This window comes from Nicotiana tabacum, chromosome 2 (genome assembly GCF_000715075.1).
Source record: "Nicotiana tabacum cultivar K326 chromosome 2, ASM71507v2, whole genome shotgun sequence".
Classification (NCBI taxonomy): domain Eukaryota; kingdom Viridiplantae; phylum Streptophyta; class Magnoliopsida; order Solanales; family Solanaceae; genus Nicotiana; species Nicotiana tabacum.
The window spans coordinates 92,161,355-92,182,772 of record NC_134081.1 but is presented as its reverse complement, the minus strand read 5'-3'; the positions used below and the strand labels follow the sequence as shown (position 1 = coordinate 92,182,772).

Here is a 21,418-nt window from a genome sequence, read left to right as displayed (position 1 = left end):
TGATACACTATCAAATGACCGAGAAGACGAAGCAACATTGTTATAAAATAATAAATGGTGGACTCTTTTATAAAATATAAAAGTTTGGGGTAATTTTTAAAAAATATAATAGTGATATTTTGGCCCAGAACTAGCTATTGAGCTGATTTTGAGATTTGGAATTTTGCCAAAATATAGGCAAAATCTATGACCAAATATGTGTTTGTCAAATTAAACCCAAATTTATTTTGACAAAATCTATGGTCAAACGGGTAAACCACAAATGTCCTCCTTCACGGGAATGAATGTCGTTATATCGTACATGTACCACCGAGGTACAAAAATGGATGATATTTTTTTAACTTTTAATTAAAGATCTTCATTTGTATTCTGAAAATAAAAATATTTCAGGTAAGAAGTGCACTTACCTCAGTAAAAAATTTCAGATATTAAATAATTAAATGATAAGTAAAAAAATATCATATGTGTAATTTTCTACTAGCTATAATGTATGGTTAGTGGGTGCGTGCAATTAATTGACCTGCAAGAGCCATTCATAGCCAAGATTTTTTTTAGTTTAAAACTTATGTACGAATAAAATATTTATAATAATTAGTAACTTGATATAAATAATAGGAGTAGTAATTAATTAGTTATAATAAATTAAACAACACTAATAGTGTAAACGTTTTTACGCTATTAATCCGTAATTACATTTTCCCTGTTCATCTTTTTCATGTAAAGAGACTTTTATATTTACTGTTTGCAAATAATTTTAAGATTGTTTTAGTCAGTTTAATGAAAATATCTAAGCTCTACAGTACCGCGTTACAGAAAAACAAGCTGAGGTACTAAACGTGGAAGTATATAGTCTTCTTTGACAAGATTTTCCGTTTGCTATGGTGTAGCAACAGTACGGTAAAGACAGTGAGTTGGTCTGAAATGCTGTCCTAGAGCAATTTTATAAGTTCAAGTTGAGCTAAAACTTTTTTTTTTTAAAAAAGATTAAACGCTTAATGAAGTGTTTTTCATGTTACGAGCAGTTTTTGCTCAAACGCATTAGAGTTCTATGCAGTCCCTTAAAATGAAATAATACCTTTATTTCTTTAGCTCACTGGTTTGTTGCAAAAAATTCCCTTTTTCTCTAAAGGAGGCTAACAAAGTTATTCTTGAGCTTTACAGTGACTGGGGAGAAAGGATTAACAATCTTGGTTGCTTGTTTCAGGGAATATATTTGTTTTTGGATTGTTTCTGTCTCCAATGTGAGTTTTAAGCTTTGCATCCTTCGATTTGCTTTACGACACTTCTACAATGTAGAAAACAACGTTTACCACGTAGCCATTATTCTTTTATGTTTATTTTCAGACCTACATTCAGGAGAGTAATCAGAAACCAATCAACCGAACAGTTCTCAGGGTTGCCATACTATAGTAACATATATGGGCTATTGAACTACTTGATCTGTGCCTGGTATGGCACACCTCTCATATCTGCTGACAATTTGTTGGTTACAACGGTCAATTCTTTTCAACTTGCATATATTAATTGTACTTTTTGTGATGTCTATAGAGAAAGAGAAAAAGGTTAAGAATCCTCTTTTGTATTTTGATTGAAAGCAGTTTTCAATTTTAATTTATATGGCGATTGGTGTTGTTTGTAGTTTAGGATGCTGGAATGGATACTCACAGTCTTTGGCCTATTTGCAATTATTGTAATTGGAAGCTTGCTTATACTTGACCTTCAACTCCGACGCATCATCATTGGCTCCCTGAGTTGTGCTTCCCTAGCTCATATCAATGTTTGCTTCCCCACTGTTTATTATTGTATGTATTATCGTCGACGTTCAGATTCTCTCTATGAATATTAATATCAAGTTCTTATCCTCTTTTGTTTCTTTCCACTGATTCATTGACTAACTCGTCTTCCAGAATCTGGTGATCAGGACCAGGAGCGTCGAATTCATGCCACTTTACCTGTCCCTCTCTACCTTCCTAATGAGTGCCTCTTTCTTTTTGTATGGAACTTTCAGTTTCGATCCTTTTATATATGGAGTAGGAACACTTCTAGGAGTTACGTTGTACAATTGTTTTTATTTGCATATTACAGAAATTCTTCAAGAGGAGACTTTACTGAAGGCTTTATAGTGTCTTATTAGTGAACTTCTCAGAAAAAAAATAAAAAGAAAATAGTGTCTTATCCGTGAAAGAACACCTTGGGGGAAAGGTAAATGCTCGATACCTTTAGCGTCTGTTTCATCCAAAGAATCTAATGCTAATAATCTCTAAATGTGCATTCTGTTAAATAAGGAGTATAGTTTCTGATTTGTATGTTTCCCTTTATTCTGTCCTAGGTGAGAATAGCGCGCACTAGATCGCGTGGAGAATGATGGAAATGCCAAGCTCAAGGTGATGGCAGTTTCCTAGTCATTGAACGCCTTAAACTGTATGTAATATGGCCATTATTTTGTCAAATGGAGTCCATTTCACGTAAGTATAAGTATCTTTACAAAGTGTAGACTTGGGACCCAAAAATATTGCATTGTGTGTTGGACATCATTTGCACAAGTCGTATCTCTTCTTTTACACCTAAGAGGTCAAAACTTTTTTGCCTATAAAAGGGAAGACCATTAGTTCATTTTATACACACCAATAAGACTTGAGTCTTCATTTCTTGTTTCTTCCTTTCTTCCTTTATTAAGAGTGTTTTGTATAAGAGTTAAGTGTTGGGAAGCACTTGTGTGAACCCTTTCTTTGAAGTTATCTTGTGAGGTTATTCTCTTAGGGTATTTGGGATTAATTAGAGTGTTTACTCTAATTTTGTACTCTCTTTTGTACTCTTATTGTTATAGTAAATTGCTCCTCTCCGCTTGTGGACGTAGGTCACTTTGACCGAACCACGTTAAATTTGTGTCTTCTTTATCTACTTTAATTGTCGTTGTTATCAACTTCCATTGTCTTTGTTATTGTCATTATACCGTTGTTTGGCTATATTCTGCACTATTCGGGTTCCCGATCCTAACACTATACCTGGTTCCGGAATAGTACAGTATCTGTTTCTGCATATATTGTTTTCTGCATATATTCTGCAAAGTTGAAATAGGAGAACTTTGTGGATCCGCTATGCATGTTTTTATATTGTTCCTGTTTTCCTTTTTTAAACCCATTCTAGTGATATGGATGGAATGAACTCAGAATTACTTCAGAAACAAAGTAATTGAAGGTAGCACATATAATTGTGATTAAATTTGGCACATTCCTTGTTCTACATTAGAAATAATGCTAAAGAACCTGGTATCAGTTAGTAAGTGTAAATTTCACAAATGTTCGTATAACTATGACTTTTTTTACCAAAGTCGTATAACTATGTTTTTCCATGCAAAAATTAAAAACTTCTACTAACTCACACAAAAATCATAATGTACAAAAAATATAACTTTTTAGTAGTATTTTCTTATTCCATGGTTTTTTATTTTTTATTTTCAGTCTAGTAAATAATAATTCAATTAAAATAGGAATGACTCAACCCGACCTAACCCACCCGAACCAATAGTCATATATATAAATTAAAATAATACTAAAAGTGAATCCTTCAAAATACTATACTTCTATCTTTTATTTTTCTTTTCAAGATATTCATCTTTGTTTTAAGTTCTCTCTAATTATACATTTTATTTCTTCTTCTTCTTCTTCTTCTTTTAGTGAGAGTCTCATGCATTTCAAACTAAGTTTTTTCGTGAGGGAAAAATTCAATTTTAGTATTATTTTAATTTATGTAAATGGGTATTGTGTCATGTTGGGTTGGACCATTCGGGGTGGTACGCCACCCGCAAGTTTTGGCGAAACTCTCTCTCTCTCTCTCTCTCTCTCTCTCTCTCTCTCTCTCTCTCTCTCTCTCTCTCTCTCTCTCTCTCTCTCTATATATATATATATATATATATATATATATATATATATATATATATATATATATATATATATAATTGAATTATTATTTATTAGAGTAAAAATAAAAAATAAAAGAACCGTAAAATAAGAAAATACTACCGAAAAATTTATTTTTCGACCACTATGATTTTTGTATGAGTTAGTGAAAGTTTTATGATTTTTGTGTGAGAAAACAAAGTTATATGACTTTGGTGAAAAAATATCATAGTCATAATTGTGTGTGTGTGTCTATATATATATATATATATATATATATATATCCTATTTTAATTGGGTTATTATTTATTAGAGTGAAAATAAAAATAAAAGAACCTGGAATAAGAAAATACTACCGAAAAAATGTGTTTTTCGGACACTATGATTTTTGTGTGAGTTAGTGAAGTCTTATGATTTTTGTGTGAGAAAACAAAGTAATATGTCTTTGGTGAAAAAGAGTCACAATTATATGACCATCTGTGTTGGTCCATTTATGCATAACATGGTTCTAAAGAAAAGGAATAAGCTAGCTTGAGCATACTATGTTAGAAAATTAATGGGATAAAATAATCTGGCTTCGATAGTGTAATCAATCTCCTTGAGGAATTTAAACTTCCTACTTTGCTATTGCATGGATAATAACAGAATTCCTCCAAGATTTTACAAAGCCACTGAAATTTGAGTTTCAGCAATCAACTCGAATTTTTCACAAGAACGGAATATTTGTGAGTTGTAGAAAATAAGTAGAAGAAAAAGAAATGAAAATCTGATGTTTTATTTCATTTTGGAGATAATATGGGTATTTATAATACCTCTAGGAGTCTGTTGGAATTAACAGACTCATCTGCCTATTTTGAATTTATAAAAAATTGTTAAAAAAGGTTCTTCTGAAATTAATTTTAAAACGTTTTTAATTAACTAATAAAATAATAGGTGACTAAAATAAAAATTCTAGGCTACTTAATTAGCTCGAGTGCTCAATCTTGACTTTAATAATATAGTTAAATTTTAATTTTCCTCCAAAATATCCTTAAAAATATTCAAACTATATAAGACAAAAAAGTGATTTTAAACACTTTTTCCTTTCTTTTTTTTCCTATGAGGGACAAAACAACCTCTTCTCAAATACTCCAATCAAACACTAACTAATCTATTTTACTATGAATTCAAGTTTGAAGATGCAACTTTTAGTACTAGTTATTCTGTAATCACGTAGCAACTGCATTGAAAAACACGAATAATACGTAATTTAGTCAGTTTTAATGCATAATAATGACATTCCACTAAATATATCATCATATCATGTGTATTTATCCCGAGTTCATACATGTTGGCACAAAAGAAAGTTAAATTTTTAATCCATTGATTCTCCAAAAGAAAGTTCATACATGTTGGCACTAAATATATCATCATATCATGTGTATTGCGCGCGTGCTTCTTAACTTGTTTCATAAAATCACCATGCAATAAAATAACATCTTTATTTATTAATTAAAAATATTAAAGATTTAAGAAACGTCATAAAATCTAGGAAAGTAAAAGTGGTGAACTCATAGTTCACGGTATTAGCACATTCAAAATTTAAAAATTAATTGTAATATAGTATAGATATATAGATAATATTAATTATGGCTTCAAATCAGTGCCTATGTCTTCTTTTTCCTAAACTTTATTTAATTGATTAAAACATTTTGTAATACCAAAGTACCAACACCACATTAGATACGTTAATTTGTGATTTGGATACCTTCCGGTAATGAAATAAAATCATCACGTAACCGAGCTTGAAAACATATCTTCTTGACAAGTAGCGATAGCTAATGTTTAGCTTTAAACAATTTCTAATATTTAGTACCATTAGCTATAGTTATATTACATAGTTTTAAAAGGGAAATAAATTATATAAGGTAGAATATTAATTAATTTTAAAGTCTTAAATATTAATTCAAATAAGGAAAACTTTTGTAACCTATATTTTAGGTGATTTCAAAGTCCTAAATTTTAGAAAATAATTGAATTATAATTTTGTCTAACATTTAATACACTTACGAAGGGTAAAAAAGGCGAACGACATTTTGATACGGCTTTCGTGCTTTTAATATATTACTAGTCTTAGGGTACGCGCTTTGCGCGTGTACCCTATATAAGTGAATATACGATCTTACAAAATTAAGTAATTATTATTAAATAATGTGTTTGAGTTATTAAAAAAAATTAAAAGAAAATATAAGTTCCTAAAAATGATAAATGTTGGTCAAATTTAGCTAGGACAATAAATAAAGAATACTACCCTGTAAAAATTCTTATATGCTTTATTGTGATTTTCGATGACTCATGTAAGAATATATGATGAAAAATATTGTTATTATTGTTACTTATACCGAAAACAAGTAACAAACAATACTATTATCAGTTTAACTCTTAATACTATATTTTAATCAAATTTACTTTATATTCGTCTTAAAAAAACAAAATTATATACCTTAAACTACCAATAATAATTTCAATTTCTTTCTAACCAATAAAAAAACGTAGCGATAGTTGAAACAAATCAAATGCAAAGGCACCAATGTATTGCTAGGCAAACTGAGAATCTTTAAACAAAACGTTTTTATAATGGACATTAATTTGTCGATTAGAATCTATTTACTTAATATTAAAGAATGCCAGTATTCATGAAAATTTTGCTATAATTGCACTTCCGAAACTATTAGAATCCTTATTATACACTATAAATGATGATTTAGTCCAACCTTTTATGTCACGACCCCAATTACCCTCCGTGGGATATTGTGACGGCACCTAGTCTCTAAAACTAGGTAAGTCTAAACAATACGCAGAAATATAAAATAAGAGATTAAAACTTGAACATCCCAACAATTTCATAAAAGGAATCTACCAAAACCTGGTGAGATATAAGTCACAAGCTTGAAGTATAGTACCGAATAATCCTATACTTCACCGTCTATCAAAGTATAAAGAATTAAGAGAAGAACGGAATAGAAGGGGACTCTGAGGCCTGCGGTCGCGGGCAGCCGGGCAGGTGTACCTTGAACTCTCCAAGTAGTAATACAAAAGTGTACTAATATCGGGGCTGGTAAGATGCACTTGGATCTGCACAAAGACATGTGCAGAAGCGTAGTATGAGTACAACATAACGGTACCCAGTAAGTGTCAAGCCTAACCTCAGTAGAGTAGTGACGAGGTCAGATCGGGGCCCTACTGGAAACAAGGCAGAAGATATAATAATATAATAAAATGACTCTGAAGTAAACAATGAGAAAGTACAGCAAGATAATAACACGGCAAATAGAGGTAAACAACAGGGGCGCTCCCGAGGTACCGCCTCATAATCCCAAAAGTAAATATGCAACAAGGGCGCTCCCGAGGTACCACCTTGTAGTCCCAAAAGTAAATATGCAACAGGGGCACTCCCAAGGTACTGCATCGTTGTCTCAAAAGTAAATACACAACAGGGGAACTCCCGAGGTAACGTCACGTAGTCCCAAAAGTAAATACACAACAGGGGCACTCCCAAGGTACCGCCTCGTAGTCCCAAAATAAATATGTAATTGATAACCGATGGGACCATGAAATTACAGCAAGGAATCCTACAGTTAAAGACTGAATACAAATCAAGGAAAGCAGGTAATCCAACTAAGCAAGTTGCATAAATTGCAAGTAAGAGATAAGACACGTAGACATGCGGCATTAGCCTAAACATGATGACTACACATGCTAGAGTAACTCAGTTAAGGAATTAAAAAGGAAACTACTTAGCAATAATCGTATTTTCAACATTTAACTCGAGTGCACACTCGTTACCTCGCGTACCCGACCTTCACGTATTGCAAATACCATAACAGTACCAAAACTAAAGGGGAGTTTCCCCCACATAAGGTTAGACAAGTCACTTACCTCAAATCTCGATCAATCAATCAATAAGAATGCATTTCCCTCGACTTTCCAACTCCGATCGGCTCAAATCTAGCCAGAATAATTACATACTATAAATATAACTATAAGAAACTAATTTAAATAATAAAACTGCGACTTTAGCAAAGAATTAACAAAATCGCTCCAAAAAGTCGACTCGGGCCCACGTCTTGGAATCCGACCAAAATTATAAAATTCGAACACCCATTCGATAACGAGTCCAATCATACAAGAATTACTCAAATCCAACCTCATTTGGCCTTTCAAAACCCAAAACATCGGTTTAAGAACTTTCACCATTTTCTCCTAAATTTCTCAACCCAAATCCTTAATTAAATGAAGAAATTAAAGATAGATTAGCGGATACTAATCAAAAATGAGTGTAGAATCCTTACCCAAATATTTTCTCTGAAAATCTATCGAAAGATAGCCACAAACCGAGCTCTATATGCCCAAAAATAAATAATGAAATCAAGCCCTCGAAAATCCCCCTTTTCTGCCCAGTCAAACCGCCTCTGTGGACAAGGAATCGCTTCTGCGATGCCGCACATGCGGAAAAACCATCGCAGGTGCGGAATCACCCAAGTCTAGGCCTTCCACTTCTTCGGATAAAGCCCTGCATCTACGGGACCGCTTCTGCAAGAACGCGCCCGCACCTGCCACCACTGGCATTTCTGCGCTCCAAGCCATCGTAGAAGCGAAGGCGCTTCTGCGGAAAATGTCCCGCTTCTGCGACCACTGTCGGGCAAACCCAGCTCCGTATCTGAGACTCAAAGATTGCTTATGCGAGCCTGCACCTACGACCAACCACACCACAGGTGCGATGACACCAGAACCAACCCAGCACCAGCAATCCTCTAAGTAAAAAAATGGTCTGATGACAATCCGAATCACACTCGAGGCCTCCGGGACCTCAACCAAATATAATAACCAGTCCCAAAATATCATACGAACTTATCCGAGCCTTTAAATCAAATTAAACAATGCTAAAAATACGAATTGCACATCGATTCAAGCCTAATGAACTTTAGAACATCTAACTTTTACATCTGATGCCAAAACCTATCAAATCAAGTCTCATTGACCTCAAATTTTGCACACAAGTCATAATTGATATTACGGACCTACTCTAACTTTCGGAATCGGAATTCAACCCAGATATCAACAAGTCCACTCCCGGTCAAACTTTCCAAAAATTATTTAATTTTTTAACTTTCGCCAATTAATGCCGAAAAGACCTACGGACCTCCAAATCAATATCCGAACATGCTCTTAATACCAAAATCACCCTACGGAGCTATTGGAATCATCAAAACTCCATTCCGGAGTCGTATTCATACAATTCAAGCTACGGTAAAATTCCTAGAACTTAAACTTCCAATTTAGGGACTATGTGTCTCATTTCACTCCGAAATCAAAAACCAAACCTCCCGACAAGTCACGTAACCACAAAATGAAATGGAGGAAGCAATAAATAGGGGTTCGAGGCTAATACTCTCAAAATGACCGGCCGGGTCATTACATCCTCCCCCTCTTAAAACATACGTTCGTTCTCGAACGAGTATAGAGACATACCTGAAGTAGTTAAAAGATGAGGATAAATGCTACGCATATCATGCTCGGTCTCCCAAGTCACCTCCTCGACCGGATGACCCCTCCACTGAACCTTCACTGAAGCGATGTTCTTTGACTTCAATTTTCGAACATGCCTGTCCAAAATGGCCACCGACACCTCGACATAAGATAGATCCTTCTCCAACTAGACTGAGGTGAACTCTAGCACATGAGACGGATCGTCATGATACTTCCGGAGCATAGAAATATGGAATACTGGATGATCTACAGAGAGACTAGGTGGTAGTGCAAGTCTGTAAGCCACCTCTCCAACCCTCTCAAGAATCTCAAAAGGCCTGATATACCTAGGGCTCAACTTACCCTTCCTCCTGAACCTCATAACACCCTTCATGGGCTATACCCGGGAGCAAGACCCGCTCCCCAACCATGAATGTAACGTCACGAACTTTCCGATCCGCATAACTTTTCTACCTGAATTGGGTTGTACGAAGTTGATCCTAAATCAATTTAACCTTTTCCAAGCATCCTAGACCAAGTATGTACTCAATAACCTAGCCTCGCCCGGCTCGAACCAACCCACTGGAGACCGGCACCGTCTACCATACAAAGACTCATACGGGGCCATCTGAATGCTCTCCTGATAACTGTTGTTATAGGCAAACTCCGCAAGTGAAAAGAACTGATCCCAAGAACCCCCAAAATCCATCACACACGCACGAAGCATATCCTCCAATATCTGAATAGCGCGCTCGAACTGTCCGTCTGTCTGAGGGTGAAATGTTATACTCAACTCCACCCGAGTACCCAACTCATGTTGTACGACTCTCCAGAATCGCGATGTAAACTGCGTACCCCGGTCAAAGATGATAAATACTGGCACGCCATGGAGCCTGACAATCTCGCGAATATAAACCTAAGCCAGCTGCTCCGAAGAGTAAGTAGTAACCATAGGAATGAAATGAGATGACTTGATCAATCTATCCACAATCACCAAAACTGCATCGAACTTCCTCTGAGTCCGTGGAAGCCCAACAACGAAATCCATAGTAATCCGCTCTCATTTCCACTCTGGAATCTCTAGCTTCTGAAGCAGTCCACCTGGTTGTTGATGCTCATACTTCACATGCACAATTACATACTATAAATATAATAATAAGAAACTAATTTAAATAATGAAACTGTGACTTTAGCAAAGAATTGAAAAATCACCCCAAAAAGTCGATCCGGGCCCACGTCTCGGAACCCAACTAAAATTATAAAATCCGAACACCCATTCGATAACGAATCTAACCATACAAGAATTACTCAAATCCGACCTCATTTGTCCTTTCAAAATCCAAAACTTCGGTCTAAGAACTTTCACCATTTTCCCCCAAATTTCTCAACCTAAATCCTTAATTAAATGAAGAAATTAATAATAGATTAGTGGATACTAATAAAATATGAGTGTAGAATCCTTACGCAAATGTTTCCTCTCAAAATCTCTCGAAAAATCGCCACAACCGAGCTCTCTAGGTCCAAAAATAGATAATGAAATCAAACCCTCAAAAATTCCTTTTTTTCTGCCCAGCCAAACCGCATTTGCGGACAAGGAATTGCTTCTACGATGTCGCACCTGCGGAAAAACCATCGCAGGTGCGGAAATCACCCAAGTCTAGGGCTTCCGCTTCTGTGGATAAAGCCCTGCATCTGTGGGAACGCGCCCGCACCTGCGACCACTGGCGCTTCTGCGCTCCAAGCCATCGCAGAAGCGAAGGCGCTTCTGCGGAAAATGTCCCGCTTCTACGACCACTGCTGGGCAAGCCCAGCTCCGCATCTGCGGCCAACCCCACCGCAGGTGCGGTGACACCAGAACCAGCCCAGCACCAGCAATCCTCTAAGTCCAAAAATGGTCCGATGTCAATCCGAATCACACCCCAGGCCCCCGAGACCTCAACCAAATATACCAATCAATCCTAAAACATCATACGAACTTAGTCAAACCTTTAAATCACATCAAACAACGCTAAAAATATGAAATGCAGGTCGATTCAAGCCTAATGAACTTTAAAACTTCTAACTTCTACATCCCATGCCGGAATCTATCAAATCAAGTCCGATTGACCTCAAATTTTGCACACAAGTCATAATTGACATTATGAACCTACTCCAACTTTCGGAATCAGAATTCGACCCCCGATATCAATAAGTCCACTCCCGGTTAAACTTTTCAAAAATCATTCAATTTTCCAACTTTCGCCAATTAACGCCGAAAAGACCTACGGACCTCCAAATTAACATCCGGATACGCTCCCAAGACCAAAATTACCCTACGAAGCTATTGAAACTATCAAAACTCCAGAGTCGTCTTCACACAATTCAAGTTACAATAAATTTCTAGAACTTAAACTTCCAATTTAGGGACTATGTATCCCATTTCACTCTGAACCCAAAAAACAAACCTCTCGGCAAGTCACGTAACCACAAAATGAAATGGAGGAAGTAATAAATAGGAGTTTGGGGCTAATACTCTCAAAACGACCGAGCGGGTCGTTACACTTTATTGTATTACGTGCATATGAATTTGCATTAAGCATCTAAACCTAAAAAATTTGATTTTCCTATATTTTCCTTTTATACATAGTTCAAATAAGTAAAAATTTGATGTAGGAAATTCAGCTGATTTTGAAGTCTTAAATATTAGGAAATAATTAAAGTCCTAATATTAGAAGAATAATGAAATGACTATTTTGTCTAATGTGAAGTCAATTTATAAAGGATAAAAAAAGGCGAACAACATTTCGCTAAGGGATTTCGTGCTTTTAATATAACTAATTTTTTCACGATGCGTGTGTAACCCATATGAATGAGTACAAAATTTAAAAATATATATTATTAAAACTGTATGAGTCATTAAATTAAAAGTAAAAGTTTAAATTTAAAAAATATATAAATATGATCTTGTTTAGCTCACTCAACAACAAAAGAATAATTGAAAAAAAAATTTATAAAATTAAATGGGTAAAAAGTAATTTTTGTATTCGGCTTCCAATCGAGAGTGAGGAAGTGTGTTAGATTCCTTAAGTCCAAGGACCAAAATGCCCAATTTTCAGGAGGCGCACTGTGATTTTGGTAAATTAAAAATGAAAAGATAAATAATTTTAAATATTTTACTGGTATTTAAAAATAAAAAAGATAAGGGCAGTTCAGTTCATCTTACTTTAAAATGATCCTCGCAATTCATTGAGATAATTTCAGTATTATATCTTGAAAAAATTAGTGAACCAATCAATGTAAATAGATACCTTGCTATGCATGGCAAGAATTGGATTTGCATTCTAAAACATGCAATTCATTTTTACTTTTCACATAATAGTATGGATTGCTCACAAAAAATCAAATCTTTTACAATTTATTTAGAGAAATATATTTGGTGTTTAACGTTTCTGCATGCGATTGCAGCTAAATGCTTTGGCTCGTTTTTTACTCAAAGCTTTGTAGAAGTAGGGAAACAAAATCAGGACAAAGTATCACATAATTTCAAATTAAAGATTGAAAATATAAATAAGAGGAAGAGAATAAAAGAGAATAGTAACAGAGTAAGTTGTTGAATGAAATTAGGCAAACAAAATATTTAAAGCGACTCCTCAAATTCTCCAAATATTTTACAACAATGAAGAGAACATTGGTTAATGTAATTAAGTTTGCTAATACTAAACCGGTTATGAAATTATAAAAGCTAGCTCTTAACTGGTGATACATGAATGAAAGGTTATAAGAAGTTAATTTTTAAAAAAATAAAAGCGAACCAATAAATCACAAATAAAAAATACAAGGGAATTGACGCTTAAACTTTAATATTTACAACAAATTAACGTGTAGTTATAATTCATCATTTAATATGATTCCCAATTAACCACATTCATGTAAGTGAAGAATTATTTAATATTTAAATAGGATGTTACTTTTTAATGATGAAAATCAAAAGGTCGCCAACTTTATCTTTATTTCAATTAAATATTTTCTTTTTAATTAATTTTCTTACAATGTATATTTACATATTTGTACAAAATCATATTTGAAATAATAATATGTTGAAGGGCATTATAGTCACTCAACTTTATAAGGTTATTTTTTTCTTTTAAGTTTTAGCTTAGGTTTTCATACTTATAATATAGTATGATATAGATATAGATAGATAGATATTGTTCTCGATAAGTGTAGGGCTGTGCATAATTTGGTAAATATCGAATTACCGTATCGAAACAAAAAAATTTTGGTATTCGGTATGGTATTTGGTTTAAGTTTTAAAAAAAAAAATAGTATCAGGTATGGTATTTGGTATTTTAAAATGAAATACCGATATCGTACCGAAATATATATTATATTACACAATACACATTTTATTAATTATAAAATAAATATAAGAAATCTAAAATTCTACTTTTCTTTATTCTCCAAGTTCATCAATTAACTCTAAGCAAGTAACAAGATATTTCTCTAAGTTTTCTCTCTCTATGTTGGTATCTGCTGGTTTTGGACAAAACTTTTGTCAACAAACGTTTTTAGTTTTATATTTTTGAGTACTTTAATTAAGAATATTACCGTCTATGACTCTATGCACTAGTTAGTATTCAAATCGAATAAATCGAAGTTACCGAACCGAATAAACTAAAACTGAAAGGAGAAAAACCGAACCATACAGAATTTAATTAGGTATGGTATTGGTATAGCATTTTACGAAACCGAATACAGAACCGTACCGTATCGACCGACGAACACCCCTAAATAAGTGGCATCATAATCGTTCATTAAAAGGAAAAAAAATGATTTTTTTTGTTTGTTTGGGTAATTTTAGCAACAAAAAAAACCCAAATAAATACAGTTCGTAAATCATAAAAAAATTCAAACAAACACCACCTAGGCACCTAATAAGTGTTAAAGTAAATAAAAAAGATACTCAATTGAAAGAAATAAAGTTCATTGAAAAATATAAAATAAATAATATTCAAACAGGTTCCACGTGAAAAGGAAATAAAGGGACCGGTCTGCCAATTATCACAAGCGTTGCCTATTAAAAGACATTGTCACAATCTGGTCCCTCTGGCTTTGAAAATGACAATAAGACATAAAATTGACTAGTGTTTCCCTTTTATTTCATTTCCGTCAATTAAATTACCATTTACCACTATAGTTGGAATGGTGCTTAAGGAAATACCAAGACAAATGACAAAAGAAAAAACGTGCAATTATCAATGACACAAACCAATTTCTCTTCTATGTCTAATAATAACTAGGAACCACAAAATTCCCTCCTTTTGTGGAAATGAATATCGAACAATAAATGTAATTTTCTGCAAGCTAATTAATGTATGGCTGGTGGGTATTAGCCGAGGTCACAGGACACAAAAAGATTGAGAGATATTTTTTATAATGATCATTTAACTTTTATTTTGTTGCATCAAAGTTATTAAAATATTGTGTAATAAAAAATCATTTAATTTTACTTAAGTATAATAAAAAGTCACTAGTTATTTTTTGTACCAAAACAATTCCTAAACTTTTATTACTAAAAAGTCATTAAACATTTTACTCAACAAAAAGCCATTAAATATTTTTTTGTTACTAAAAAATTATTCATCTTTATCTAAGTATCACATAAAATATCTCTTTTTATTTTCTCCTATTACCTTTATATGAAATTTAGACAAAGTTGAGCAAATTTTTTGAAGTAACGTTTTTGATACTTAGTTAAATGTATAGGGTAAAAATGTTCATATTAAATGCTCGCATGACAAAGCGACACGTGTAGCCGAAAATAGAAGGCAATTAGATCTGATGGCAACGATCGCGTTTGTTCCCGAATGGTGTTCATAAAAGCGAAATAAATGTCTGTCACCCAATAGCATTTAATGGAGAATATTTTATAGCATTAAGTACATAGTCCGTTACAGAGAATATGACATTCACTGCCTACTGTTACACACTCTTCAATAGCCCTCATAATTGCCATTTAAGAGGGGTTTGATCCTATAACCTTGTTCCGTGAGTGCAATTATAAATAGTGAGCTCAACAACCATTGTAAGAGACATGAATTTTCTGACAAGTTGATATTATACTTTGTTCAAAAGCTCAATAATATTTTATCTTCTTGCTTATTAATATTGTTACTACTGCCTCCGGAAGCCCAGCTCCCGGAATCAAGATTTATATTGTCTTATCTCGATTTCAACGCTAAGTCTTACATTCTTGGTTAATTTATTCATCATTTTAGGATCAAATCGATTCACTTGTCTATAAACCACGTATAAATTCAACTTGACCGTTTTATGGGTAAGCAATAAAGTTGAATGATTTTTTGGTTAATGTAAATATTAATGAATTTTGTGCAATAAAATATAATTTGAGTACTCATGCATATAATTAATTCAATGATTGAGTTGCAAGAATCATAGCTTGGCATATTTTCTTTTTCTCTTTTGAGTTTGTGTTTTATTCAGTAATAATCGATAAATATTTATAAAATAATTACAATTAAATATTTATGGTAAATTTTATTTATTTACTTGATATAAATGATAATTGATGATAAGTCAAGTTTATAGTTATGTAAAAAGATTTGCGCGATGGATCGCTAGTATCTCTATTACATTTCTACTATTAGTCTTTTCTCATGTAAAGAAAATATGAAAATTATATTTTCTTTAAATTATTTTAGGATTAGTTGAGCCATTCTAATGAAAAGGGTGTTTATTAATAATTTTATATTGAATACATCAATTCCTTGTTATTTATTTCAAACACTTAAAAAATATTTTTAGCATTTATAAGCCTGTTTGGCCTAACTTCTTTTAGGCCAAGAGTAATTTTTTTATAGCAAAAAGTTTTTTTATTTTTTTAAAGTTAAGGTGCTTGATCAAGCTTTTAGAAAGAAAAAAATATTTTTGCATAGTAGCATAAGTAGTTTTTGAAAAGTAAAAAAACAGTTTTTTCCGAAAAATACTTTTTGAAAAGCGTTTTTGAAAAAAATACATTTAGAAGCACTATTTAAAAGTTTAGCGAAATATTAATTATTGTTCAAAATTATTTTTTTAGATTAAATAGCCAAGCACGAACTGCCTTTTAACAAAAATATTTTTTTTAAAAGTTTATTTTTGAAGCTTGACATTAGTGTTTGTCAAAAAATATTAATACAAGGGGGTTCTTTAACATCTAAGCTTTAAAGTACAGGGTTACAGAAGAAAACAAGCTTTGGGTTTTTCTTTTTGGAGTTTAAAGATTAAACTTTTGGGGTGTCAAAAAAATTTGATGGTTCCTTTGACTTCGTCTCAAACTCTGGAAATTTGTAAAGATGCAGCTGGAATCGCCGGTATACCTCATTTTCTCTCTGTATCTTCCTTTTCATAAAGATTTGGGCTTGTATTTTAGTGGTTTCTGCAAACATCTTCGTCTCCGTTTCTTGCAATTTTCCCTGTTTGCATCAGCTAGCTGAGTCAATCAGAAGACAATTTTTGAATTTTATATAGAATTCATTTAACAAAATGATCTTACTTTCTGGAAGATAAATTAAGCTAGCTAAGTGAACAACTGTTTTTAACTCTGCTAATGAAGGGCATATAGTTACTTTCTGAATTTTATATATTTACTTTCTGAATTCTATATAGTTACTTTCTGGAAGTTGTAGTTTAAAATATTTCAAAAAGGATGATCATCAATCTGCTAGTGAAGGGCACGAGTAATATGTATGCAGTTAGTTTCCATTATTGTTTGCTAGTACTGTGTATTGTTTGGCCCTAAACTTCTAAATTGTTTCGCGTTATCCGAAGTTAAGCTTGTAAATTTAGGCCGCATTTGCTGCTAGCTTTTGCAAAAGTACTTCTATGTTGGATCTTCTTAAAATTGTTTGTAAAACAAATATATACATATAACTTTTTCCCTAAGGGTGTGTTTGGTAGAATAAATTGTAAAGTATTTTTACGGTGTAATTCAGAAAGCAAACGTCTTATAGAACTAGCACAACTGAATTTGATAGTGGGCAAACAGTTGTAGACCTGAAATGGTGTCTCACTTTTAGAAGCTCCATTTGAGCTAAAATTTGTTCAGATTAAACTCGTGATGAAGTGTTTTACAAGTTAAAAACAAAATTGCTCAAACACATTGGAGTCTTATGCCTGGCCTTAAAATGAAATAGGTTCTAACGGACTAGTGAGATAATACCCTTTATTTCTTTAGATCATTCTTTTGTTGCAAAAAATTTCCCTTTTTTGCTAAATGAGATTAGCAAAATTATTCTTGAGCTTTGTAGTGACTCAAGAGAAACATTAACCATCTTGGCTGCTCGTTGCAGGGAACATCTTTGCTTTTGGGTTGTTTCTGTCTCCAATGTGAGTTTTAAGCTTTGCGTACTTCGTTTGCTTTACTTCTTTTCCGTAATCTGTTGCATTTTATCTTTACTCTCAGACCTACATTCAGGAGAATAATGAGAAATCAATCAACCGAACAGTTCTCAGGATTGCCATACATATATGGGCTCTTGAACTGCTTGATCTGTGCTTGGTACGGCACACCTCTTGTATCTCCTGACAATTTGTTGGTAACAACAGTCAATTCAGTTGGAGCTGTTTTTCAAATTGCCTACATTGTACTTTTTGTAATGTATACAGAGAAAGAGAAAAAGGTTAATAATCCTCTTTTGTATTTTGATTTAAAGCAGTTCCCCAAATTTTCAGATGTTGCACTTGTTCATATAGTAACCTTTTAAATTGTATGCCCATCAATGTTGTTTGTAGTTCAGGATTCTGGGATGGATACTCACAGTCTTTGGCCTATTTGCAATTATTGTAATTGGAAGCTTGCTTATACTTGAACTTCAACTCCGGCGTATCATCATTGGCTCCCTGAGTTGTGCTTCCCTCATATCAATGTTTGCCTCCCCGCTGTTTATTATTGTATGTCTGATCGTTGATATTCAGAGTCTCTATGAATATTTCTATCAAGTTCTTATTCTCTAATGTTTTTCCGCTGATTCACTGACTAACTCGTCTTCTAGAATCTGGTGATCAGGACCAGGAGCGTCGAATTCATGCCATTTTACCTGTCCCTCTCCACCTTCCTAATGAGTGCCTCTTTCTTTTTGTATGGAACTTTCAGTTTTGATCTGTTTATATATGTGAGTTTCTTTCTCCACACTTACGTTATACCGCAGGTTAAAGAAAAAGAGGGATGCCAACCTGCTTCCCCTAGTATATAAGGGCAAGATAGATTCAGTTATTTTTATAAAAAATGCAAATGTCTTACCCTATTTCTCTCGCCTGTCTCATGAACTGTCTCTACTTGAATTTCAGGTGCCAAATGGCATTGGAACACTTTTAGGAGTTGTACAATTGCTTTTATTTGCATATTACAAAAGTTCTTTAACGAGAGACTCTACTGAACGCTTAGTAGCGTCTTATTCGTGATTGGTGAACTACAGATTAAAAAGAAAGTGGTGTCTTATTCGTTCACCTACGCAGAAAGGTAAATGCTCGATCCCTTTAGCATCTGTTTCATCCAGAAGATTTTAATACTAATCATCTCCAAATGTGCATTTTGTGAACATATATCTCTCTTTCTCAAGCTGTTAAATAAGGAGTATACTTTTAATTTGTGCAAATCCCTTTATTTTGTCTGTCCTAGGTGAGAATAAGTGCTCGCTGGATTGTATGGAGAATGGTGGGAAGCCAAGCGCAAGCTGACTGCAGTTTCCTAGTCATTGAACGCCTTCAACTACACCTGGTTCCTAAATAGTATCTGTTTTCTGCATATATTCTGCAAGGTTGAAATAGGAGAACTTTGTGTGGATCCACAATGCACGCCTTTTTATCTTGTTCCTGTTTTCCTTTCAAATTCATTCTTCTGATATGGATGGATTGAAGAGGCAGAATTACTTCAAAACAAAGTAATTCATGGTATAACATATAATTGCGATTGAATTTGTACGTTCTTTGTTATACACTTGACATAATGCTAAAGAAGCTGGTATATTATCTATTTTACTAACTCTCACTAATAATAGACTAGACTCGGTGTATTACTCAGTGCTAAAGAAGCTGTTGAATGAAAATCCCCAGATTGCTAAGTGTATTACTCAGTGTGTATGTGTTTGCATTTGTTTTAAGCCTCTTGTTAAAGTTCCTGGCTCCGCCACTACTTATATTATATGTATGCTTTCAAAGCTAGCAATGGAAACTGAACTATAAAGAGAAAATACAAATGCTTCAGGATCACTAGTAGTTGTTCTCTGATGTGTTGCCTTTAATGATTTTATGTTTACCTGATGATAGTTGAATCCGTTACCGGCCTGGCGAAGTGGCCCGGCCTCTCTCATCATAGAGAATAAGTCCACTGAACTTTGGCAGCTCACACTTTTCACCCATAAGTATAGGCCTTTTCCACACTGGTGAATCAGAACTGTGACTCTGCTGCATCCCAAATTCAGCTTCAAGCTGACCCGGATTAACGAGCAATGGGGGAAGCTTCTCTTTCTGGCTCCACCGTACAGTACTCGTTAGCGCCTCCTCTACCGAACTCAACTCTGCACATTGTTCCGAACAATCTATGTTTGTCGAGTCATCCACACGCCGTTCTTCATCCTCTGATCTCTTTCTTGCAATATTTCTCCTGAAAGCAGCAATAATGCAGGTTCCAATAACTAAGGAACAGGTGCAGATTACCAATACTGCAACAGCTCCTTGGGTAGATATTCTCCATTTATCTTCTAGATTCCAATCTGCTTCCATGTTTTTTCCAGTAGGTGTCAGAAAATGTATGAAAGTCACAACACTTAATAGCATGGAATAAGAGAATGAGTCTGCATATATTTGGAAGGCAAAACTAGACGTTGGTTTGGACTATTGCTAGCTCTAGGCGTCTAGTGAGGTTCACCGACAGTTTGGTGCTTGAAAAATTATATTACGTGTGGGTCGTCCATTGAATAATTTGCCATTAGCCGTTAGCATAACTCATCGTTTTGGATGGACTATTAGCCTTTCCCAGGACTGCAGATTGTTATATTTGTTTCTGACTATTGCCCATAGATAACGGGTGTACAAAAGATACCGATAAATCGCACCCGGAGTCAAACCAGGAAAAAAATCAGACTATGGTTTGATTTGATTTGCTTTGGTGTTGGAAAAATAATAACCCGACCATAATTGGTTTGGTTTGGTTTTAACTAAAAAAAGTCAAACCAAAAATCAACCCGACATTAAATGTATACAAGCTTTAAGAACTACTTTATACATATATATATATATATATATATATATATATATATATATATATATATATATATATATATATATATATATATATATAATGTAATTTATAAATATTTTTAAAAAAATTCATAGTTCTCTCTTTTAACGTATTATCTCATGCTCGGACTTCGAATTTTTGAATGGTCCAATATGTTTTATAGTCCATAAGTATTAGTAACTCAAATAAAACCCAAAGCAAAACTAAGTCAATACTAATACTAACAAAAGAAATTTCATTTAATACTAGGAATGATAATAGTGTTGGATACCTATTTTTTTTAGTTTTGTATTGGTTTAGACAGTAAAATTGCATAACTTTTTTTTTTTAATCGTTTAGTTATGTAATTAATATTTAGAACGTATTAGTCGTACTTATTTTAGCATGACTTACTACTTTTAGATTATTTTTATTTTTATTATGGCTTATTAATTAGCAAAATTTATTTTATACGATTTCATGTACCACTGGAGTGAGCTCCACAGTGGTCTTCGTGTACTTCTTCAAGGATGCGCCGCGTCTGATTTAGGCCTAAGCATTTCTCCAGAGGGCCGCCATATGTCCTTTTGTACATGTCATTGTGAACGATGTTGTATCTGTCCGCTTGCATTCACAGCTTCTTGGCCTCTTTTTTATTGTTGGGGAGTATGCCGCCCTGCAAATATGTAATAATATGTTTGCGCCAGTCCCAAGTCAGGTTTATGGTTCTTACCTCGATTTGGTCTATCGACGA

At 33.7% G+C, this 21,418-nt stretch overlaps 2 protein-coding genes and 1 long non-coding RNA gene across 6 annotated transcripts; 2 read left to right on the top strand and 1 right to left on the bottom strand.

The window, feature by feature from the left end:
* The first annotated feature begins 841 nt into the window (after positions 1-841).
* LOC107809915 (uncharacterized) lies at positions 842-2,956 on the top strand. Its single transcript, XR_012698507.1, has 4 exons — positions 842-1,241; positions 1,345-1,802; positions 1,908-2,202; positions 2,330-2,956. It is a non-coding gene; the product is annotated as an uncharacterized LOC107809915 (long non-coding RNA).
* Positions 2,957-16,601: 13,645 nt separating this feature from the next.
* LOC107809922 (bidirectional sugar transporter SWEET2) lies at positions 16,602-19,492 on the top strand. Of its 4 annotated transcripts, none has more exons than XM_016634628.2 (7): positions 16,602-16,759; positions 17,738-17,774; positions 17,863-18,067; positions 18,180-18,338; positions 18,440-18,559; positions 18,735-18,906; positions 19,066-19,492. In XM_016634628.2, exons 1-6 carry the CDS (start codon positions 16,699-16,701, stop codon positions 18,846-18,848), a joined length of 696 nt encoding a protein of 231 aa, XP_016490114.1. In that variant the 5' UTR covers positions 16,602-16,698; the 3' UTR covers positions 18,849-18,906; positions 19,066-19,492. The 4 variants fall into 4 exon arrangements, with proteins under 4 accessions (XP_016490114.1, XP_016490108.1, XP_075092261.1 ...); XM_016634622.2 differs by having other exon boundaries at positions 17,851-18,067; XM_075236160.1 differs by lacking the exon at positions 19,066-19,492 and having other exon boundaries at positions 17,851-18,067; positions 18,454-18,559; positions 18,735-18,824.
* A 229-nt stretch (positions 19,493-19,721) lies between these two features.
* On the bottom strand, positions 19,722-20,168 carry LOC107809906 (uncharacterized). Its single transcript, XM_016634606.1, has one exon. The coding sequence runs from the start codon at positions 20,166-20,168 to the stop codon at positions 19,722-19,724; it is 447 nt and encodes a 148-aa protein (XP_016490092.1).
* Between the last annotated feature and the right edge of the window lie 1,250 nt (positions 20,169-21,418).